We start from the raw sequence: 21,462 nt of genomic DNA, 5'->3' as shown, positions 1-21,462 counted from the left end.
AACGAGTATTTTTTTTTTAGTAAAGATATGTGAAAAGCCCCATAGTTTTAATGGGTACATGTTTTAACTAGAGGAAAAAAAGAACCAAGTAAAGATGGCTGTTCTCTAATACCGTCCTAACTGGGTTGATTGATATTCCTGAGGGCAAAATTATGTCACTCCAAGATTATGACCCGTAGAAGCACTTGTTTGCTATTATCCGTCAGTCTTAGGTAGCTGGGTTGTGTAGTTGGTATAAACTAGACAGACTCTTAAAATGTATAATAAATACAATGCAGGACGGGCTGTACATTTTTTCCTAAGAATTTGGGAAAGTTATGAGATGTCTGTTCTGTTCCTGATCTAAGGATCTGGGCTTTTAGTTGAGATGAATCTGTGCTGCACTTTATGCACATGCTCAGTAGTGACCAGGGCTGTGGAGTCGGGAGTCAGGGATATTGAGGAGTCAGAGGTTTGGCTTAGCAGGCTGGCCATCGTCCTATGAGCAAGCAAAATGGGTGTTAAGGCCCCGTCTCACATAGCGATTTACCAACGATCACGACCAGCGATACGACCTGGCCGTGATCGTTGGTAAGTCGTTGTGTGGTCGCTGGGGGGCTGTCACACAGACAGCTCTCTCCAGCGACCAACAATCAGGGGAACGACTTCGGCATCGTTGAAACTGTCTTCAACGATGCCGAAGTCCCCCTGCAGCACCCGGGTAACCAGGGTAAACATCGGGTTACTAAGTGCAGGGCCGCGCTTAGTAACCCGATGTTTACCCTGGTTACCAAAAAAAACAAACAGTACATCCTCACCATCTGATGTCCGTCAGGTCCCTTGCCGTCTGCTTCCTGCTCTGACTGAGTGCCGCCGTACAGTGAGAGCAGAGCGCAGCGGTGACGTCACCGCTGTGCTGTACTTTCACTTTGCGGCGCTCAGTCAGTGTGGGAAGCAGACGCCGGGGGACCTGACGGACATCAGATGGTGAGTATGTACTGTTTGGTTTTTTTTTACATTTACGCTGGTAACCAGGGTAAACATCGGGTTACTAAGCGCGGCCCTGCGCTTAGTAACCCGATGTTTACCCTGGTTACCAGTGAAGACATCGCTGGATCGGTGTCACACACACCGATTCAGCGATGTCAGCGGGACCTCAACGACCAAAAAACGGCCCAGGCCATTCCGACACGACCAGCGATCTCACAGCAGGGGCCTGATCGCTGGTACGTGTCACACATAGCGAGATCGCTACTGAGGTCGCTGTTGCGTCACAAAACTTGTGACTCAGCAGCGATCTCGCTAGCGATCTCGCTATGTGAGACGGGGCCTTTATTCACCAGGATGACCAGTGTCTTTATAGGCAGAACTTCCTTCTGTGTAAGCAGGTGGTCTCCTGCTGACAACCTTAGAGGAACCTTAAGAGGAAGATCAGATTAACAGGTATCGCACATATGGAAACTTTGGCTTCTTGCAGGCCAGTAAATTATGCTGATGAGTTGATCCAGTACATTAAAGGTATGTGCACACGTCAGGATTTCTTGCAGAAATTTTCCTGACAAAGACCGGACATTTCTGCCAGAAAACCGCATGTGTTTTTTTCGCGTTTTTTAATGCGTTTTTGATGCGTTTTTTGTGGGGTTTTTTCCAAATGCATAGAATTGCGGGAAAAACGCGGAAAATCCCCAAAATTAATGAACATGCTGCTTTTTTTTACCACAAAGCGTTTTTTTCGCAGAAAAAAACCCACCATGTGCACAAAATAAGCAGAATGTATTCTAAATGATAGGATGCATAATATATGTGTTTTTAATGAGTTTTTATAGCGTTTTTATCGCGAAAAAAATGCGAAAAAACCTGAACGTGTGCACATAGCCTAAACGAGAGCCAATGTACAAAGGCCATTAGGCATCATAATAAATCCTTATTCTCGGCAGCTCAGGTCCTCCTTACCCAGCCCGATGTGCTTCCGAGAAACGCTTGTGGCTCATTCTTAGTAGCACTCATTCCTGATTATCGGCCAGTGTAAGTGCAGCCTGACAGTGAGTTTCACTGCGTCTGTACACTCCACAGTGTGTGCTAATAGCTCCCATTGAGTGCTCGGGTATCTGTACACAGTATTGGTCCTCCCATCACACCTTGGTATTCCAGCAGGGGCGTGTTTAGTGTCTGCAGACCTGTAGCTCCAGAAGCCCACACTTTCCTGTGTAAGGTGCCCTTCAGAGCCAGAACCTCATGCAATCTTCTTTCTATTCCAGTGCCTATATATGATCTCCGAGCACAGCTCCTCATATCTTAGACTCTTGGAGAAGAAGCCTTCACTGCAAAGATGGTAACGTAGCCTTCATGTCCCTCTGTTCATTACGGTACTTCATAGCCTGTTTTCCAAGCTTTAGCCATGGTTTCAGCTGTATTGATATTGTTAAATTTCTTAAACCGGTAATCACATTTATTCGTATGTTTGATCATAACTTTAGAATTTTTAGCTTTTTTTTTTTTAAGTTTCAAGGTATTTTTACACCTGGTTTATTAGGAAATATTTTCTATTGGAAGGATGTCCTAGTCCTGGTCAGTGATGGCCTCCAGTGTTTCCTCCATAGCTTGAACGCGGAGGGCCCATCATGTCGTCTATTCGTATTGTATGTTTGCTCAGTGTCCTACACCACATTTACCTAGTGCATGAGACAGAGAGGCAGGTCACACAGGGTGACAGTGACGTGTGTGATTGCAGGAGACCTCGGACTCTCGTGTGACCCTATCCTGAGTATCAGTGGCCATGTGAAGCATTAGGGCCAGTGCTCATATGTTCTGCACCCTTTCCTTTGGTTTGTTACATGAGCCATCAGGTTTTGCTATTTGTAAAGTTGAGCAAATTGATTCTAAGCAAATAGAATTTCCATGAATTAGTGGATTGTAGCAAATCTGAATTTTGGAGAATTCACTTTGTGTAAATTGTTAGCCAGTCAGTCAGTATCTTTGCTGGATTCATATCGACTGGGAAGTGATTAAGAAACAACATAATACTATTCTCACTTTGCCACTCGCTTGTGCCGCTGGTCCTCCTTCCAAAGGCGTTCCAGCTCTGGTGTCTTCCTGACCCTTTTCCAGTGCTTCTTACGCCGGCTAGGCTTCAGTGCATGCTCTAGTCGTTGCCCCATGTGGTCACATAATGACATCATAAAGTGTGTCCAGTCCTACCCTGTGCAAATGACCAGAGCTAGTGCCCTTAAGACATTGGAGGGGATCTGCAGGGACAGGAGAGGGATGATATGATTATGGTATTGTATTTATTTTTTAACTTTTCCCTGTCCAATCTTTTTTTTTTTTTTTTTTGACTGGGCGGCGAGACCACAGATCATAATACATGGCTTTTTATACATAACAATCAGGGAAAATATGATTTGCATTAAATAAATTCGATGTGAGTTAAACTTCCTTGCCCAGTTCAAGTATATGACTGACTTTGACTTTTGATAGTTTTGCTTATCCCTAGCAATTTATTGAGGAAAAAAAAGAGTAAACATATATTTGTGATTATACCTTTGTACAGACCCTGTGCATTTTGGCCTATAATATGGTGGTCCACATAGTCTTTGATCTGGCATAGTGTGTAACTAAAAGCTTCATTCTGACAGCGCCATTTTGGCTACTTTCACACATCAGGTTTTCAGTGACAGGCTAAATCCGGCTAATTTTCAAAAAACCGAATCAGGCGAATGTTGCCGCCGGATCAGTTTTTTTTCCCATAGACTTGTATTAGTGCCGGAGTGCAGCGGATGACATTGCGTTTCGTCCGGTTTTCACCGGATCCGGAAAATCTGCTGCTTCCGGTTTCTTGAAAAAATGTCCATAGCAATGTTTTTTGTCTCCGGCGAAAAAGCCTGAAGCGCCGGATCTGGCGCTTCCAGCTGTTTGCTAGAATGGGAGCCGGAAGGTGCCGGATCCGGAAAAAGGCGGATCCGGCGGCCTGATCCGGTTTTTTAAACTGAGCATGCTCCAATTTTTTTTTATACATTAATCTAGATATGCTAGCTGGATCCGTCAAAAAAACAGATCCGTCAGATCAGTTTTTCACAATCTGCGCCTGATCCAGTTTTTCCAACATTCGCCGGATTTAGCCTGACACTGAAAACCTGATGTGTGAAAGTAGCCTTAAATGCAATGAGGCCCCTTTCACACATCAGTTTTTTGCCGTCAGTCACAATCCGTCGCAGATTGTGGAAAACTGATGCTACTGATTCATTTTTTCAACGGATCCGACTAGCGGATCTGGCTAAATAAATCGGGGCATGCTCAGTTAAAACCAAACGGGATCCGGCTCCCATAGGCTTCCATTCGAGCAAACGATGGATCCGTCGCTGTCCGTTTTTTCGACGGACACAAAAAAACGTTACTTTGTCTATTATCTCACGGCCACCGGACAAACATTTTTCGAACGATGAATGAAACGTGAGGCCATCCGTCGCTAATACACGTCTATGAGAAAAAAATGTATCCGGCGGCATCAGTCGCCGGATTCGTTTTTTTCAAAATTCGACGGATTGCGACTGATGGCAAAAAACTGATGTGTGAAAGGGGCCTATTGCTCAGGGACTAATAGATTACAATGGCAGTCTGGGGCTTGCTGAGTACCTCGATCGTTGTCCTCTCAGTCCTGTAAAGCTCAGCCATAAGCAACCAAGATTCCCATTGTGATGCTATGTTCACACCTTCAGTATTTGGTCAGTATTTTACCTCAGTATTTGTAAGCCAAAACCAGGAGTGGGTGAGAAATACAGAAGTGGTGACATGTTTCTATTATACTTTTCCTCTAATTGTTCCACTCTTGGTTTTGTCTCACAAATGTTGAGGTAAAATACTGACTTAATACTGAACGTGTGACCTTGGTTTAATACTGTGGTATTGCTGTAAGTAGTACAAAAATATATAAAAATTCAAATAATCTCTGTTTTCAACAGTTAAAAAAACATAAAGAATAAAAATATATTTAGCATCACTTTGTCCATAAAAGTCCAAACTATCCAAATATGGAATTAATTAATGAGAAACACCGTGAAGGGAAAAAGAATCAAAATGCCAGAATTGCAGTTTTTCTGTCATTTCACCTCCCTAAAAAAAAAATTAATAATAAGCAATCAACGCATCTTATATGTGAAACTGGTGTCTACAAAAATGTCAGCTCCTCTGCCTTGCCGCCTGCCTCCATTAGGTGTATACGGCAGAAAATGATGCATCATTATAGTCATTTGCCCCATCGCCTTATATGCCCAAAATCCATTTTTTTGAAGGGGTGGAGGGCAGAATATAAACACCAACAGAGCTGCTAAACATTGGAAAAATTGCAGTGTAAAATGGCCATTACTCAACACAGTGGAAGAAAAATGCTACAGAGACGTCAGGGATAGGATGAGTAGAAATTTGCTGTGGTATTTTACTAATGCAAACAAATTGGCAGATGTGAATACCGCCTATAGACCCTGCAGGCAGTGTTCTTATTGGTGTCCTATCTGGTCAGGGCGGTATATCAGGCTCCAGCAGCTACAAATCAATGTCTAGAGACTTCCAGTTACACTTTGCACTGATAACAGCAGTTGATTAGATGAAATGAGATGAAAAAAGCGACCCAGCAGGTCATTGGTATGTGACGCCTCAATTGTCATGTGTTCAGCTTGTTAATGTAGATGCGGAAAGACAAAAGTGACCAAATCTACACAGAATGTGGTCCTGCTCCATGATCACCTCTTCCCACGCCATCATGTCTGGGCAGATTAGCTTCTCTATTGTTAGTGATACCATTTTATCTCCTGAGATCAAACTCTGGTAATCTTTGGTACTAAGGCTCCCATGCACCATAAAGTGAGACGAGCCCTCTGATATCTGTGGGATCGTCCGACAGACTAATGTGTATGGGGCCTCCTGACTCATTAGAGAAGGATTTAATGGCCGTTACTATTTTTTCCCATGAATATAAGGCTGTTGGAGGAGTCTGGCAGCTGTGCTCCCGTAGAGCACACAGGAGCACTTGGCCAAGCCGCGTGTGCCTGTGTATGGGGTAATTGGAGAGACAGCTGTGGGTGAATGATTGGTCGACAGTTATCTAATGTGTATGGGGCCTTAACTTGTAAAGTGGAAGATTTCAGCTCAGTCACTTAAAAAAAAAATAGAGTGGTTGTTAAATTGCCCCCTCTGTTATTAGTAACTGTTCAAAGTAGGTTTCATTTCAGAAGTCCTCACAAAACAGCCACCTATTGGCAGGTAGACACATGCTAACAGAGACTATGCTTTTATTAAAGGGATTATCCGGTTATAACTTCCTTTTCTGTAATGACTTATCCTAGAATGTTAGAGTTGGAAGGGACCTGCAGGATCATCATATCCAACCCCCTGCTCAATGCAGGATTCACTAAACCATCTCACACAGATGTCTGTCCAGCCTCTGTCTGAAGACTTCCATTGAAGGAGAACTCGCCACTTCTCGTAGCAGCCTGTTCCACTCATTGATCACCCTGACTGTCAAAAAGTTTTTTTCTAATATCTAATCTGCATCTTCCTTTCAGTTCCATTCCATTGTTTCTCATGTTTCCATGTGCAAATGAGACTAATGATGATCCCTCTACAATGTGGCAGCCCTTCAGATATTTACATACTTGCTCTGGGTTAAAATAATAAAATCATCTCGTACTCCCCTTTCACGGGTCCCGCACTACCTCTCCTCCACTGCACAAGTTCTCATATAATGGCAGAAGCGATGATGACTACAATGCACATCACCCTGCAGCCAATTGCTTAGCTCAGCAGCTTTGCCGTTGCAAACTACAAGAACCGCTGCGCTCGGTGATTGGCTGCAGTAGTGATGTGCGCTCTAGTCTTGATGTCACTGCTGCAGCCAGTAAACACAGTCCGAAGCAGCGGTGGAGAGGCAGTGCTGGACCCAGGGAGAATGAGTAATGGCTGATGTTATTTTTTTATTTTAGGACAGGAAGTTATAACTGGATTAGCCCTTTTAATTCACACTTGTAGACTACGTCCCTTGCATGCATCGGATAGATCCCAAATATATCCAGTGAGCACCATTTTCGCAGGATATGTTAAAAGTGCATACCCCATTCAGTGGCATACTGGGCCAGGATGCGCCTTTTTTCGGCACAGAGTAGTGTAGTCGGCTGTTTTTCTCTATAAAGGGTGACCATTGTTCTGTATAAAGGATGGCTGTTTATGACATGTACCGTTGATTCCCCATACAGCAGCCTTCCGTAGGGAATAGCCCCTGACTTACTGTATACCTCAGTCAAGGGATAATGGCTGCTCAGGAGCGATCACTCATTTGCCACTAAAACCTATATGACTAAAGCATTGAACGGCATTTTTTAAGATGTTGACAGTTGTGACATTTTTGTACGTTTTTTTTTAACATTTTTTCACTGACTGATATGACTGACTGGCATAGGGTGCATTTTTGACATGGTGCCAGTTCTCCTGATATACCAAGCACACGTGCTCCATAACCAATACCTGGGCACCTGGTGATTATAAGAGCTGGGACATACCAAGAAATATGCCATCACTATAGTGTGTGCACACAACGTCAAAGAAAACGGTAAAAGTCTGCTACAAGGAATGAACAATAATGCACAGGAATGTAAAAATGACTTTCTGTGCACATGTTATGTCACTTCTTTTAACCACTTCAGGTTTCAAAGGCTGGGAAGCGATTAAAAGGAGTAGCTTGCTCATTCTTTAAGTGGTTTCCAACGGTAAGCCAAACCTCCGACTCCTCAATTTCCCTGACTCCCGACTACACGACTCCGACTCCACAGCACTGGTCACTACTGAGAATGTACATAAAGTGCAGCACAGATTCATCTCAACTAAAAGCCGAGATCCTTAGATTAGGAACAGAACAGACATTTATAGGACATTTCATAACATTGAATTCCTGTACACAATTTATTATATATTTTAGAAGTCGGTTCATTTTATACCAGCTCGAACTTCACCAAAATGGACTCTGACTCCACAGCCGTGGTTTCCACTTGTAAGCCACTCACTATTTAAAGTTTCAATGACAAAAAAATTATGCAAAAAAAAAAAAAGAAAAACACAACTTTTCAGGAAAAGCATCACTTTATTTTCCATAAGAGTCTTTGCCTTGGAAAACGTGACAGGTATGCTGGCATCTAAAAGATGCCATATGCACACATTTTTAATGTAGAAAAGCTGCGGAGACACCATCACGTGTTTCTCAACGCAAGCAATGAATAGCAAGGTCTTTCACCGGGAAGGAACAACCACGGGAAGGGCAGCATCCAATAAAGAAAAATCACCGATGCCAAAACATGGTATCCATCCACCGACAGCTGTTTCGGGGGTATTTTCCCCTCATCAGTGTGGAGTAGGAAACTGGCTATTAGGAGCAGTGCCTAGTGAAAAGACTATAAACATAAGGATGAATGACCTCGGGGAGATCAAAACATCCAACACCGCGGAGACACCATCACTTGTTTCTCAACGCAGTGATCCAGAACACTGCGCCCATCCCTTATGGGAAATATGCAAATGCATGTAGAAAAGCCGCGGAGACACCATCACGTGTTTCTCAAGGCAAGCAATGAATAGCCAGGTCTTTCACCGGGAAGGAACAACCACGGGAAGGGCAGCATCCAATAATGGAAAACCACCTATGCCAAAACATGGTATCCATCCACAGACAGAGGGGCAAATACCCCAAAACAGCTGTCTGGATGGATACCATGTTTTGGCATAGGTGGTTTTCCTTTATTGGATGCTGCCCTTCCTGTGGTTGTTCCTTCCTGGTGAAAGACCTGGCTATTCATTGCTTGCCTTGAGAAACAAGTGATGGTGTCTCCGCGGCTTTTCTACATGCATTTGCATATTTCCCTTTAGGGATGGGGGCAGTGTTCTGGATCACTGCGTTGAGAAACACGTGATGGTGTCTCCGCGGTGTTGGATGTTTTGATCTCTACGAGGTCATTCACCCTTATGTTTATACACACATTTTTAATATCACACCACCAGCAGAACAATGATTATTACTTTCTATAAGTGTAATAGAGATCCGCATAAGAGCCTGGGGCCGTGCGAAAAGAATGTCCGTATTTTTTTTTTGCCTCCATCATCGGTAGCATACCAAAGACAAACTGGTATTGCTAAGAAAAGCTTTTTCCCTGACCTTGTACTTGCCACCGTCTTTACGTCTCCTTGCTCATGACCTTCTGTAACTCGTCAGCCCTCATGTTGACATAAGTAATCTCGTCCTTCATCAGTCCATATTTGCATTTGTTCATTATTGTAGAGGACACACTTCTTAAGATAACATTTCCTTGTTCGTTAGTACACAGCAATGTTCTCCCTCCGTTGAAGGCATGTAATGGCTGTGAAGTATGTAATTCAGTGTAATGCAATACCTCTCTGCTTTGTAGAACATTAACTGGAAACGCTACAAGTGTTCATGGTATTTGTGTGAATAAGATTACTGTTAATTTTCGCATTATTAAAAAGGATGTCCCCTTTCAGCAAACCTTTTTTCAATCAACCTGAGTCGGTCAGCTCACTGATTGGCTGCAGTGCTGTTGACGTGACTTTACCGGCGCAGCCCATCAGCAAAGACGCAGAGCTGGATACAAAGAGAAACCATAGTGAAATTTGGTGACAATGTGTAAACCATGCTTGACCTAACGCAGTACTTTTACTGGTTCCAGTAATGGTGTGGCTGAATGTGGTCGATGTACTTGTGCATCATTCTGAGCAGGGTTGTGGAGTCGGTAAGCCAAACCTCCGACTCCTCAATTTCCCTGACTCCACCAAAATGGGCTCCGACTCCACGACTTCGACTCCACAGCCCTACCAGGGTTGTGGAGTCGGTAAGCCAAACCTCCAACTCCTCAATTTCCATGACTCCGACACCACAGCCCTGATTCTGAGGGAACTCCTTCTTGAAGATGATGTACAAATATGTCTTGACAATTGAATGGACACAGGAGCAATGATTTATGGTTGCTGTAACATCCCAAGGCCAAGCAATGGCCTCCAATTCTGCTGGTAAAGCTCCCCAGAAACGCTAGATGGCTGTCGACCGAACAGTCATTTGGCTGACAGCCATCTCCCCCCAACTCCACCATAGACAGGAGCACTGTATTCTGAGCGAGCTGTTGATAGACTATTCCTGTAGCTTATCACCCACAGAAAAAAATATCTGCCATTGGATATTCAAAGTGCAGGATCATTCTCTTCACTGACATCTGTCGGTGGAGAGTCAGGAGGCCAACATGTAGTTTACACTGCCGAGCGATCCCTATGATATCGGCGGATTTTAATGACTTTAGTCTAATATGTATGGAGACCTCTACATTCTGCTTTAAGGATTGTGTAACAGGTTGTATGCCATTGTGAAACTGTAAAAATACAAAAGTATTGTAGAGTACTAGACCAACAATCAAAGTGTAAAGAGTTAAGTCCGATACTTGTACTAAATAAAAACAAGAAGGAAAAAAGTTAATTACAATTTGTTAATAGGTAAAAAAAATAAATGAAAATCCAAAAAAACACATAATTTTATTTTTGCCAATAAAAAGTAACTTCTAATGTAAAAAAACAAAAAAAAATAATAATAAAAAAATAGAACGTATAATTGGTATTGCCACATCTGGGACAACCCAGGGTATAAACCAGTCAAATCCCGAATGGGAAACCATGCCAAGAATGCTGTTGTGTCATCATATAGCCACACAAAAATGGAATAAAATGTGATCAACATTACATTTTAAAAATTGCAAAAAGGGAAAATGGGCCAATGCAAAAATGTGGGTACCCTGCGTGGTTAGTTTCTAGTAGCACGCCCTTTTGCAAGTATCACAGCTTGTAAACACTTTTTGTAGACAGACAAGAGTCTTTAAATTCTTGTTTGAGGAATTTTCCATTCTTCCTTGGAAAATTATACCAGTTCTGTAAGATTTCTGGGTCGTCTTGCATGCACTGCTATTTTGAGGTCTACCCACAGATTTTCAATAGTATTCAGATCAGGGGACTACAAGGGCCATTGTAAACCATTGAGTTTGCCCCTTTTGAGGTTGTCTGTTTGGGATTTTGACTTGTTTAGGATCATTATTCGTTTGTGGAAACCATTATCTTAACTCCTTAATGACCGCCAACACATCTTTTAACTGACCTGAGATATAAGAGAATGGCATACCCATACAGGTGACAATCCAGCAGCTGTCAGCTGTACACTGTAGCTGACAACTTGCTGCATTAGCCACGATCAGTGTTTGCACTGTCCAAATCTGTTTAACCCCTTAGAATGCTGCTGTCCATAGTGACTACATCATATAAATGGTTAACAGAGTGTGGGGGCTTCCTCTTTATCCCAATTGGCCCTCAGATCATGATTGTGTGGTCCTGATGTTTGCCATGGCAATTCACAACCAAATAGCGGCCTTAGAGTCTGACGGCTGTTGTAACCTGTTTAGAAATTAGCGGCTTTTAGGTGGTAAAAATACACATTTTCATTTCTGTCATGCCACTTTGCATTAATTCCTGAAGGGTTAATAAGCTACCTGACTGCAGTTTTCAATATGTCAGGGGGTGCTGTTTTTAAAATGATATAACTTTTGTTGGTTTCCCACCATATGGGACCCCTAAAGGCACTTCAAACATGGATAGGTCCCTAAAAAAATAAATTTTGTAAATTTCCTTGAAAAAGTGAAAAATGACTGCTATATTTTTAAACCTCCTAAAACGCTAACAAAATAATATAACATTTTACAAATAGTGGTGATGTAAAGCAGATGTGAGGGAAATGTTATTTATGAATGTTTTTGTGTGGTATGACTGTCTGGATTAAAGGGATAATCATTCAAATTTTAAAATTTGCTAGCATTTTTAAATTTTTCTCAAATTTCTGATATTTTTAGAAATAAACACAAAACATATCTACCTAAATGTACCATTATCATAAAGTATAATGTGTCATGAAAAAGCAATCTCAAAATCACTAAGGGGTTAAACTTCTGCTTTTTTACAGATTGTTGTTATTTTTTCATCAAGAATTTGAAATTTTATTGAATCGATTCTTCCTTCTACCCATGAAATGTTACAAAGCCAAAACATGATTGATCCACCCCCATGCTTAATGTTTAGCGAGATGTTCTTTTCCTGAAATTCTGTGCCCTTTTTCTCCACACGTATCTTTGATAATAGTGGCCAAATAGTTCTGTTTTTAACCTCCTCAGTCCACAGGACTTGTTTACGAGATGCATCAGGCTTGTTTAGATGTTCTTTTGCATACTTATGACCCTGAATTTTATGATGAGGGCGCAGGAGAGGTTTTCTTCTGATGACATTCATGAAGGCCATATTTGTGCAGGTGTCTCTGAACAGTAGAACAATGTATCACAACTCCAGAGTCTGCTAAATGTCTTTTGCAGTCAAGCGGGAATTCTTATTTGCATGGCCTTCGAGAACTTATCTTGACCTCCACTGTTCCTTTTAGCTGCCATTTCTTAATTATATATCAAACTGAGGAAAGGGCAACTTAAAAAAGCTTTGCTATCTTCTCATGCCCTTCTCCTGCTTTGTGGGCCTCCATCATTTTAATAGTGCTATGCAGCTGCTTAACCCCTTCGCCCCTAAACCTGTTTTCATCTTCCTGACCAGGCCAATTTTTACAATTCTTGACACCCGCACCCAATCGCCGCGGCGCTCAGTGGGATATTTATTTATATAGCACCATTAATTCCATGGTGCTGTACATGAGAAAGGGGTTACGTACAGAGTTATAGATATCGTTTACAGTAAACAAATTTACAATGACAGACTGGTACAGAGGGGAGAGGACCCTGTCCTTGCGGACTTACATTCTATGGGATAATGAGGAAGAGACAGAAGGTCGGGGGTGCTGCAGCTCTGGTCGTGGTGAGGCGGCAACTCGGGTGGTGTTGAGGCGGCAGCTCGGGTGGTGTTGAGGCGGCAGCTCGGGTGGTGGTGAGGCAGCAGAATGGTTATTGCAGGCTGTAGGCTTTCATGAAGAGATGGGTTTTCAGGTTCCGTCTGAAGGATCCGGGGGTGTTGGATAATCGAACATGTTGAAGCATGGAATTCCAGAGGATGGGGGATATTTGGGAGAAATCTTGGAGGCGGTTGTGTGAGGAACGAATAAGTGTGGAGGAGGTCTTGGGAGGATCGGAGATTACGTGAGGGAAGATATTGGGAGATTAGTTCAGAGATATAGGGAGGAAACAGGTTGTGGATGGCTTTGTAGATCAGTGTTAGTAGTTTGAACTGGATTCGTTGGGGAATTGGGAGCCACAGAGTTCAGGACAGACTGGAGCAGTGCAAGAGAGTTAGCGGGGAGGCCACAGAGGAGGGTGTTGCAGTAATCGAGGCGCGAGATGTTGATGGCATGCACAAGAGATTTGGTAGATTGTGGGCTGAGGAAGGGACGGATTCTGTCAATATTTTTGAGTTGTAGGCGACAGGAGATGGCAAGAGTTTGGACGTGCGGTTTGAAGGACAGAGCAGAATCGAGAGTTACGCCGAGGCAGTGGATTTCAGGTGCGGGAGAGAGCATGATGCCGTTTACCATAATAGTTAGATCAGGTAGGGGGGATGCGCGAGGTGGGGGAAAGATGATGAGTTCGATTTTGTCTACATTGAGTTTTAGGAAGCGAGAGGTGAAGAAGGAGGATATGGCTGACAGACACTCCGGGATTCTGGACAGCAGAGAGGTGACATCTGGGCCAGAGAGATAGATCTGAGTGTCGTCCGCATACAGGTGGTACTGGAAGCCATGGGACTTTGAGTTGTCCTATGCCAAGGGTATAGATACTCCAATAGAGAGAAGGCGGGATGAGGAGGTAGTGTGGGAGTGGGAAACGCTAAATGTGCGGTCGGAAAGGTATGAGGCAATCCAGGACAGGGCAAGGTCTTTGATGCCAAGGGAAGAAAGAATCTGTAGCAGTAGGCAGTGGTCGACTATGTCGAAGGCAGAGGACAGGTTGAGAAGGAGGAGGATGAAGAACTGTCTTTTAGCTTTGGCTGTGAATAAGTCATTAGTAATTTTGGTCAGGGCAGTTTCGCAGGAGTGGTGGGGGCGCAAGCTAGATTGGAGGTTGTCAAAGAGAGAGTTAGATGAGAGGTGGGAGGAAAGTTGAGCATGGACATGCTGCTCAAGGAGTTTTGAAGCAAACGGGAGCAATGATATGGGGCGATAGCTGGGCATAGCGGTTAGGTCAAGGTTAGTTTTTTGAGGATGGGTGTGATGGTGGCATGTTTTAAGGCAGTGGGGAAGGTACTAGAAGATAGCGATAGGTTGAAGAGATGGGTTAGGGCTGGAATGAGCGTGTTAGTGAGGTTGGGGAGCAGTTGGAAAGGGATAGGGTCAAGTGCACAAGTGGTGAGGTGTGATTTGTAAAGGAGGTGAGTAAGCTCTCCTTCAGTGATGTTGGAAAGGGAGGTTATTAGGGAAGGGCCGAGGTCTGGTATATTGAGTGGTTGGGGTGGTGGAACAGTAAAGGCTTACCTTGTTTGGTCGATCTTGTTTTTGAAGTAGGTGGCAAAGTCCTCGGAAGAGATGAGGGGAGTTGGAGGTGGCAGTGGTAGGCTGATGAGAGAATTAAATGTGCTGAACAGTTGTTTTGGGTTGTAGGATAATGAAGATACAAGGTTTGTGAAATAGGTCTGTTTAGCAGAGGTGAGGGCTAATTTGAAGGCAAGTGTAGCTTGTTTGAAAGCAGTGAAGTCGTCTGGCAGGCGTGTTTTCTTCCAACGCCGCTCCGTGACCCTGGATGCTTGTCGAAGTTTTTTGGTGAGAGTGTTATGCCAAGGTTGCCTAGTGATTTGTCGCACTTTGCCATGCATGAGGGGGCGACTGAGTCTATGGCTGATGTGAGAGTGGAGTTATAGAAAGTGGTGGCGCTGTCCGTGTCCTATACTATGGTACAGGTCCCCCTGACGAAGGATTAGATCCGAAACGCGCGTCGGGGTGTGCTGCATGGGACTCGGCTGACCCCTTATACAGGTATATCACAACATTATATTCCTCCTCGGATCGGATTATGGCTGTGGGTGTGATAGTTTTATGAGATTTCTTAATAGGCACTGTGGTATATGGTGCAGCTTTCAGCAGTCTGCCACTATCCATGTCCGTAAAACTGTGTACTTGGTGCGGATACTATAATTATGTAACGCATAAGTTTTGCACTGGTTTATATTTGATTTTTTGCCATTTTTTTGCACATTTTTTAACACGTGTTTTATGAACAAGTACACTATATCACAATTTAATATTATAGTATCTCTATTATATTGTGCACCCATTGCGGACACTGTCATTATATACCCTGTGGCTTTGGCACAGTATTGCACATTGCACTCTATTCTGCTTACGTTTTGCACATAAATTAATTAATATTGTCACGTACATATCAATTGAATTCAATAGCACATTAATTTCATATTTATTTATCACTTGGCACTTTAATGGTCCGACATCACCTCTTACACTATTAGTAGTAATTAATAAATTCCACATGCCCGCATGTTTTTTAAAAAAAATTTTTTTTAATTTTTATTTTTGGAGGTTCCATTAACCTGTTATCCTAATATAAAAGGGTCAGCCTGTATAAACTCCCCCATTTTGTTCTTAGTATTCTGATTTTTATAAATTTTATTCCCATGTATACGCACAAATTCTATATATTATATGTTATATTGCTGCTAATATTAAATAAAGGCATTTTATATCTCACTCCTGCTTGGTGTTATCTCTGGGTGGCTCCATATTGGCTGTGGCTGCTCTCTCTGGTTAGTGGGTTTCCACACTTTTCTCCACAGAACACGTATCACTGGCGATTATAGAAATATAATAAGAATAAAATTTTAATTATTTATAATCTATTGGTATACAGTGATTGTTGTATCTGTGGTTGCGTCAATATGGTACTAGTATGGCGCATGTCGGGAAGGGGTTAAAGAACGCATGACTGCTGTTTTTTAGCACAAGGTTAGAGGAGGCAAGGTATTTATGAAGCTGGGAAAGTAGCATCACCTGTCCTTTCCTAACATTTTATAGTGAACCAGCCATAACCCTAACAGGTTAATTAACCCATTACTTGCCAAATTAGCAATTTTACAAACACAACACAAAAAATTGGACCTAATTATAAAAATTATAAAATCTTAGTTGCTAGAAGCTAAAGATTAGGCATCCCCAAAAAAAGGACATTGGTAGATAATGGGTTAAGGTCTGAAATCTTGGTCAAAGTTATCTGAGAGCACAGTTTTGATCGGGGGTGCCCAAACCTTTACATGCCACTGTATAGCTCTCCGAATATGGCAATGCAATGTCAAATAATATTTTTGTAGCAAAGTTTATTGTGCAAAACTAACAAAACATTAAAAACAGAACAGAATCGAGAACAATTTCCCAAATTTTGACAAGATGGAGTCGTCATAAAACATTTATTTACCCTATAATATGAAAGTAAGGTTAATAATATAACTTTCACTACAAAATCTTCAGTTTTACTCAAATTCGATGCAAAAATTAATACACCTCACATCAAAAACTTCTACATCTAGTATTTTGAGGAAGCAGTGACTGAAGGGAGAAGCACACAATAACGTAAAACCATAATATAGGAGACAGTAAAATCAATAGGTTTGTTCACCTTGGGTGTTTGTGTGAAGACACAACAGCTATAAAGGTTTAGATGGCAAGCTGCTGCTGCCCTGTGGCTGGTGGAAAATCTGCCAGATGGAATTTAAACATCTAGTAGTTTGTATGACCTTCATGATTTTTAAGGGCCGCACAAGTCTTCTAGGCATGAAATGAACAATTTGGTGACATTGCAAAATCTATCTTTCCATTTCTCAAGAATAACCTCTGTTAGAGGTTCCCTATAGGTGTCCGGTTGGGTTTCGGTCAGAAGACATACTTGGCTACTGAATCACTTTCACCCTGTTCTTCTTCAGAAATGCAACAGAGGCATTAGATGTGTCTTTTGGATCATTGTCATGTTTGAAAAGTGCAAGTTTACCAAGGGCAAGGAGTGAGGGTAGCAACTTCTCTTTCATTATAGAGCAGTACATCTGTAAATTCAATATCTCAATGAAATATAGCTTCCTGACACCAGCAGCACTCATTCAGCCCCATATACGTACACTGCCACCACCATGTTTTACTGTAGGCACCATGTATTTATAAAAAGACTGAGACGTGGTGATGGCAGTGTCCTTAGGTGGGGCTACAAGAGTGCTGCTGGTGTCAGGAAGCTACATTTCATTGATGATATCTTGAATTCACAGATGCACTGCTCTATAACAAGAGAAGATGTTATATTACTCCATGGCCTTGGTAGACGTGAACTTTTCCAAAACCACCACAATACAAAACACACATCTGTTTGCTGAAGAACAGTTTGAAAGTGATTTGATTACCAAGTGTGTCTCCTGATCTGAATACATCTGATCACCTATGTGGAATTCTGAAGAGATAAATTGAGCCTCACTCTCCGTCCAGCATCCACACTCTAAGGGTAAGTTCATACAGGGCATTTTTGCTGCTTTTTTATGCTAATTTCCAGCTGCTTTTACAGTACCAGCAAAGCCTATGAGATTTCAGAAATCTCATGCACACACATTGGGTTTTTGTGAGGTCCGTATTTTGTGCTTTGCTGCGTTTTTTTGACATAGAGCATGTCACTTCTTTCAGCGTTTTTCCAGCGTTTTTTCACCCATTGACTTGAATGGGTGGTGAAAAAACGCTGCAAATACGCAGGTTGACTTTTCTTGCAGCGTATTTGCTGCAGAAAAGCCAAGGAGAGCCGGATTTGACGTCACACTCGGCTCTGCTACATCTAGATGGCAGGCTGCACGATGCGCTCATGCAGCCTGTCATCCAGCAGTGGACCGCGCATTCACTTAAATGGGGGGTCCAACATTAGTGTTTGACACGCTGTCATATGCATGACAGTGCTGCAAACACCGCTTCTGATCGGTGGGGAAATCCTCCCCTTCGGTCAGAGAGCCGCGGCTCCCCGCTGTCAGAAGAGAGCAGGAGCGATCAGCTGTGATCGGAGGTGTAAACTCACCTCCGATCACTGGTGTCAGCTGATGGGACTACTGCTCCCATCATCTGACACCTACAGCCGCCATTTACTGTGAGAGCAGGAGCAGCGGATGGGAGTTTTCATCTGCCAACCAGCCTTGCTAAAGCTCACAGCTGGGGGCTGGTATTCTCATTCTGGTAAGGGGCCATTGATATTGGCCCCCCAGTCTAAAAATAGCAGCCCGCAGCTGCCCAGAAAAGGCACATCTATTAAATGCTCCAATTCTGGCGCTTTGCCCGCCTCTTCCCACTTGCCCTGTAGCGGTGGCCGCCTTAGTAATAGAGAGGCGTCAGTAAGACACCTATCCATTACTAATCATATATTAATTAAAGGGTTAAATAAACACACATGGTAAGAAAAAAGTCTTTTAATGAAAAAAAAAATTGTCAAAATTGTGTGTGTTTTATTATCTGCCATTCCATAGCGAAGCCCTCGATCTTCTGGAATAAAAATAAAATAAAAAAGCATAAGTATACTCCCTGATCCATCGTAGTCCGATATAACGAGTGTCCCACGCAGTATCTGGGGGAGATAAAGCTTACAACTGGGAGCGCTGCTAATGCGACCTCCCCCGGCTGTAAGCAACTGGGGAATTAATGAGACAGAGTGGGTGCAGGCTCAGTAACTAGCCGTGAAGTCACCGAGCCTGCGCTCCCTCACAGCCTAACCGGAGGTAACCTCTACACTGTGAGCAAATGCCAGGGAAGAGGATACTGCAGGTGATGTATCTGTTCTATTCTATCAATCTATCTATTCATTCTATACTGTTCATTCTAATCTATTCATTCTATTCTATCAATCTCTATTCAATCTACAGGAAGTTGTTTTTTTTCCTCTGTGTGCACTCAACTTTATTGGCATGCACAAAGAGAAAAAAAACGCACCAAAAAACGCACCTAAACCTGCGTTTTTGGCGCAGCTTCTTTCCTGCCAAGATGATCAGGTTTTGCTGCAGAAAAAAAAGCAGCAAAAACGCCCTGTGTGAATTTACCCTAAAAAAAAAAATATTTTTCTAACGTGTGACTTTAAGAACTTTGTACTGCCCTTAAAAATCATGGCGTTTATGTAAATTACTAGATATAGTATATCTTGATGATGTGTTTCCAAATTTTTGGATATTGTTCTTGATTTAGTGAGATTTCTTTTGTGCTCTGTGCCGAGCACTTACACCAGAGTTTTGTCCAAAACCATACAAATGGGGATTCAGACAGTGTCTCCAGAAGGACCTGCCGGGAACAATGTGTCTTATTTGGCATATTTGCAATTTTTATTCTGCAATGTCATTTGCAAGTAATTTTTCTCACATGCAAAAACGAGGCTCGTTATTCATCATTGTTTTTAATCAAAATGTCATTAGCATTTGGTCAGTTTACCAGTTTTTGCCATCAGTGTAAAGGTACCTTCACACGAAACGACTTTGTAACGATATCGCTAGCGATCCGTGACGTTGCAGCGTCCTCGCTAGCGATATCGTTTAGTTTGACACGCAGCAGCGATCAGGATCCTGCTGTGATGTCGCTGGTCGCTGAATAAAGTCCAGAACTTTATTTGGTCGTCCGATCGCCGTGTATCGTTGTGTTTGAAAGCAAAAGCAACGATACCAGCGATGTTTTACACTGGTAACCAGGGTAAACATCGGGTTACCAAGCGCAGGGCCGCGCTTAGTAACCCGATGTTTACCCTGGTTACCAGCGTAAAAGTAAAAAAAACAAACAGTACATACTCACCTGCGCGTCCCCCAGCGTCTGCTTCCTGACACTTACTGAGCGCCGGCCCTAAAGTGAAAGTGAAAGCACAGCGGTGACGTCACCGCTGTGCTGTTAGGGCCGGAGCTCAGTCAGTGTCAGGAAGCAGACGCTGGGGGACGCGCAGGTGAGCATGTACTGTTTGTTTTTTTTTTACTTTTACACTGGTAACCAGGGTAAACATCGGGTTACTAAGCGCGGCCCTGCGCTTAGCAACCCGATGTTTACCCTGGTTACCCGGGGACCTCGGCATCGTTGGTCGCTGGAGAGCTGTCTGTGTGACAGCTCCCCAGCGATCAAACAGCGACGCTGCAGCGATCGGCATCGTTGTCGCTATCGCTGCAGCGTCGCTTCGTGTGAAGGTACCTTAGTCAGTGATTCAAACAGTGATTATTCACTGATGGAAAAACAGAATAAGGCAATGTGCACACGTAAGAAAAGAGGTGCAGAATTTTCTGCACAAAATCCGCATCTCCTGGGAGAATCCGCAGCTGCGGATTTACAGCGGATTTACAGCGGATTTACTGCAGATTTTGTGCAGAATTGATGCGGATTTTGTGCGGATTTTGGCACTGCAGATTTTTAACATGGAGGGGTGCAGAACCGCTGCAGATCCGCCCAAAAGAAGTGACATGCACTTCTTTGAAATCCGCAGCAATTCCGCACTGATTTTTCCGCACCATCTGCACAGCTTTTTTTTTTCCCCATTCACTAACATTGTACCGTACATCACAGTGCGGATCTGCAGCGTTTCTGAGCGGAAAAATCCGCTAAGGATCCGCAGCAAATCCGCATCGTGTGCACATAGCCTAAAACAAATTGCAAATCTTCTCCTATACGTTACAGTGTTAATCACAGACAGCACACAGGTTGCACACGAACGCCACCCATGACCCACAAAACACGGACATGTGGACAACCTTATAGATTATAATGGGAGTGTGTCCTTTCCGTGAAAAACACAGAACACATGTTACTCATCGATGTCTGAATGAGGTTTTTGTAAGCAGGGCTGTGGAGTCGGAGCCCATTTTGGTGGAGTTGGAGTCGGTGTCACAGAAATGTCGGAGTCGGAGGTTTGTCTTACCAACTCTACAGCCCTGTTTGTAAGGTGTCATTTCCAAAATCTGTTATCTTTTTGATTTTCCTGCTATTCTGGCACCTCAAGGACTTTACAAATGGCGCCTAAAAACGTCAGCAGAATCTGATCTCCAAAAGTCAGAGAGCACTTCTTCACTTCGTATGCCTGTCATGAGCCTGAAAAGTGATTTCTTACCACGTGTGGGAGAAATTCTGTGACAATTTGTGGGGTCCATTTTCTCCTATTACATTTTGTGAAAATGAAAAATTTAGGCTTAAAGCAACATTTTATTGTGGAAAATGACCATATTATTTTAATTTTCACAGTGAAATGTTATAAAATTCTGTGAGACAACTTTGTTTTCAAAATGCTCATGCTCTCCACAACCGTAGACGAATTCCTTGAGGGTCATAGTTTCCATAGTAGGGTACCTTTCTTTGGTGGGTGCTGCTTTTGGGCTCTGCAGATGCATTCACAAACTTCTAGCATCATCTGCCTTACAAAAGCCAGATGGCACTCCTTCCGTTCCTCC

The 21,462-nt window shown here is 43.0% G+C and overlaps 1 protein-coding gene across 1 annotated transcript in view; it reads left to right on the top strand.

Moving 5' to 3' along the window:
* TMEM161B (transmembrane protein 161B) overlaps nucleotides 1-21,462 on the top strand; it is a 56,269-nt gene that overhangs the window by 2,884 nt on the left and 31,923 nt on the right. The window contains exon 2 of the mRNA XM_077288761.1: nucleotides 2,238-2,311. Coding sequence (XP_077144876.1) covers nucleotides 2,309-2,311 — 3 coding nt within the window. The 5' untranslated portion in view covers nucleotides 2,238-2,308. The remainder of the gene's footprint in view (nucleotides 1-2,237; nucleotides 2,312-21,462) is intronic.

This window comes from Ranitomeya variabilis, chromosome 1 (genome assembly GCF_051348905.1).
Source record: "Ranitomeya variabilis isolate aRanVar5 chromosome 1, aRanVar5.hap1, whole genome shotgun sequence".
Lineage (NCBI taxonomy): Eukaryota > Metazoa > Chordata > Amphibia > Anura > Dendrobatidae > Ranitomeya > Ranitomeya variabilis.
The sequence above is the reverse complement of the archived record's forward strand: the minus strand, read 5'-3'. Positions and strand labels throughout refer to the sequence as shown.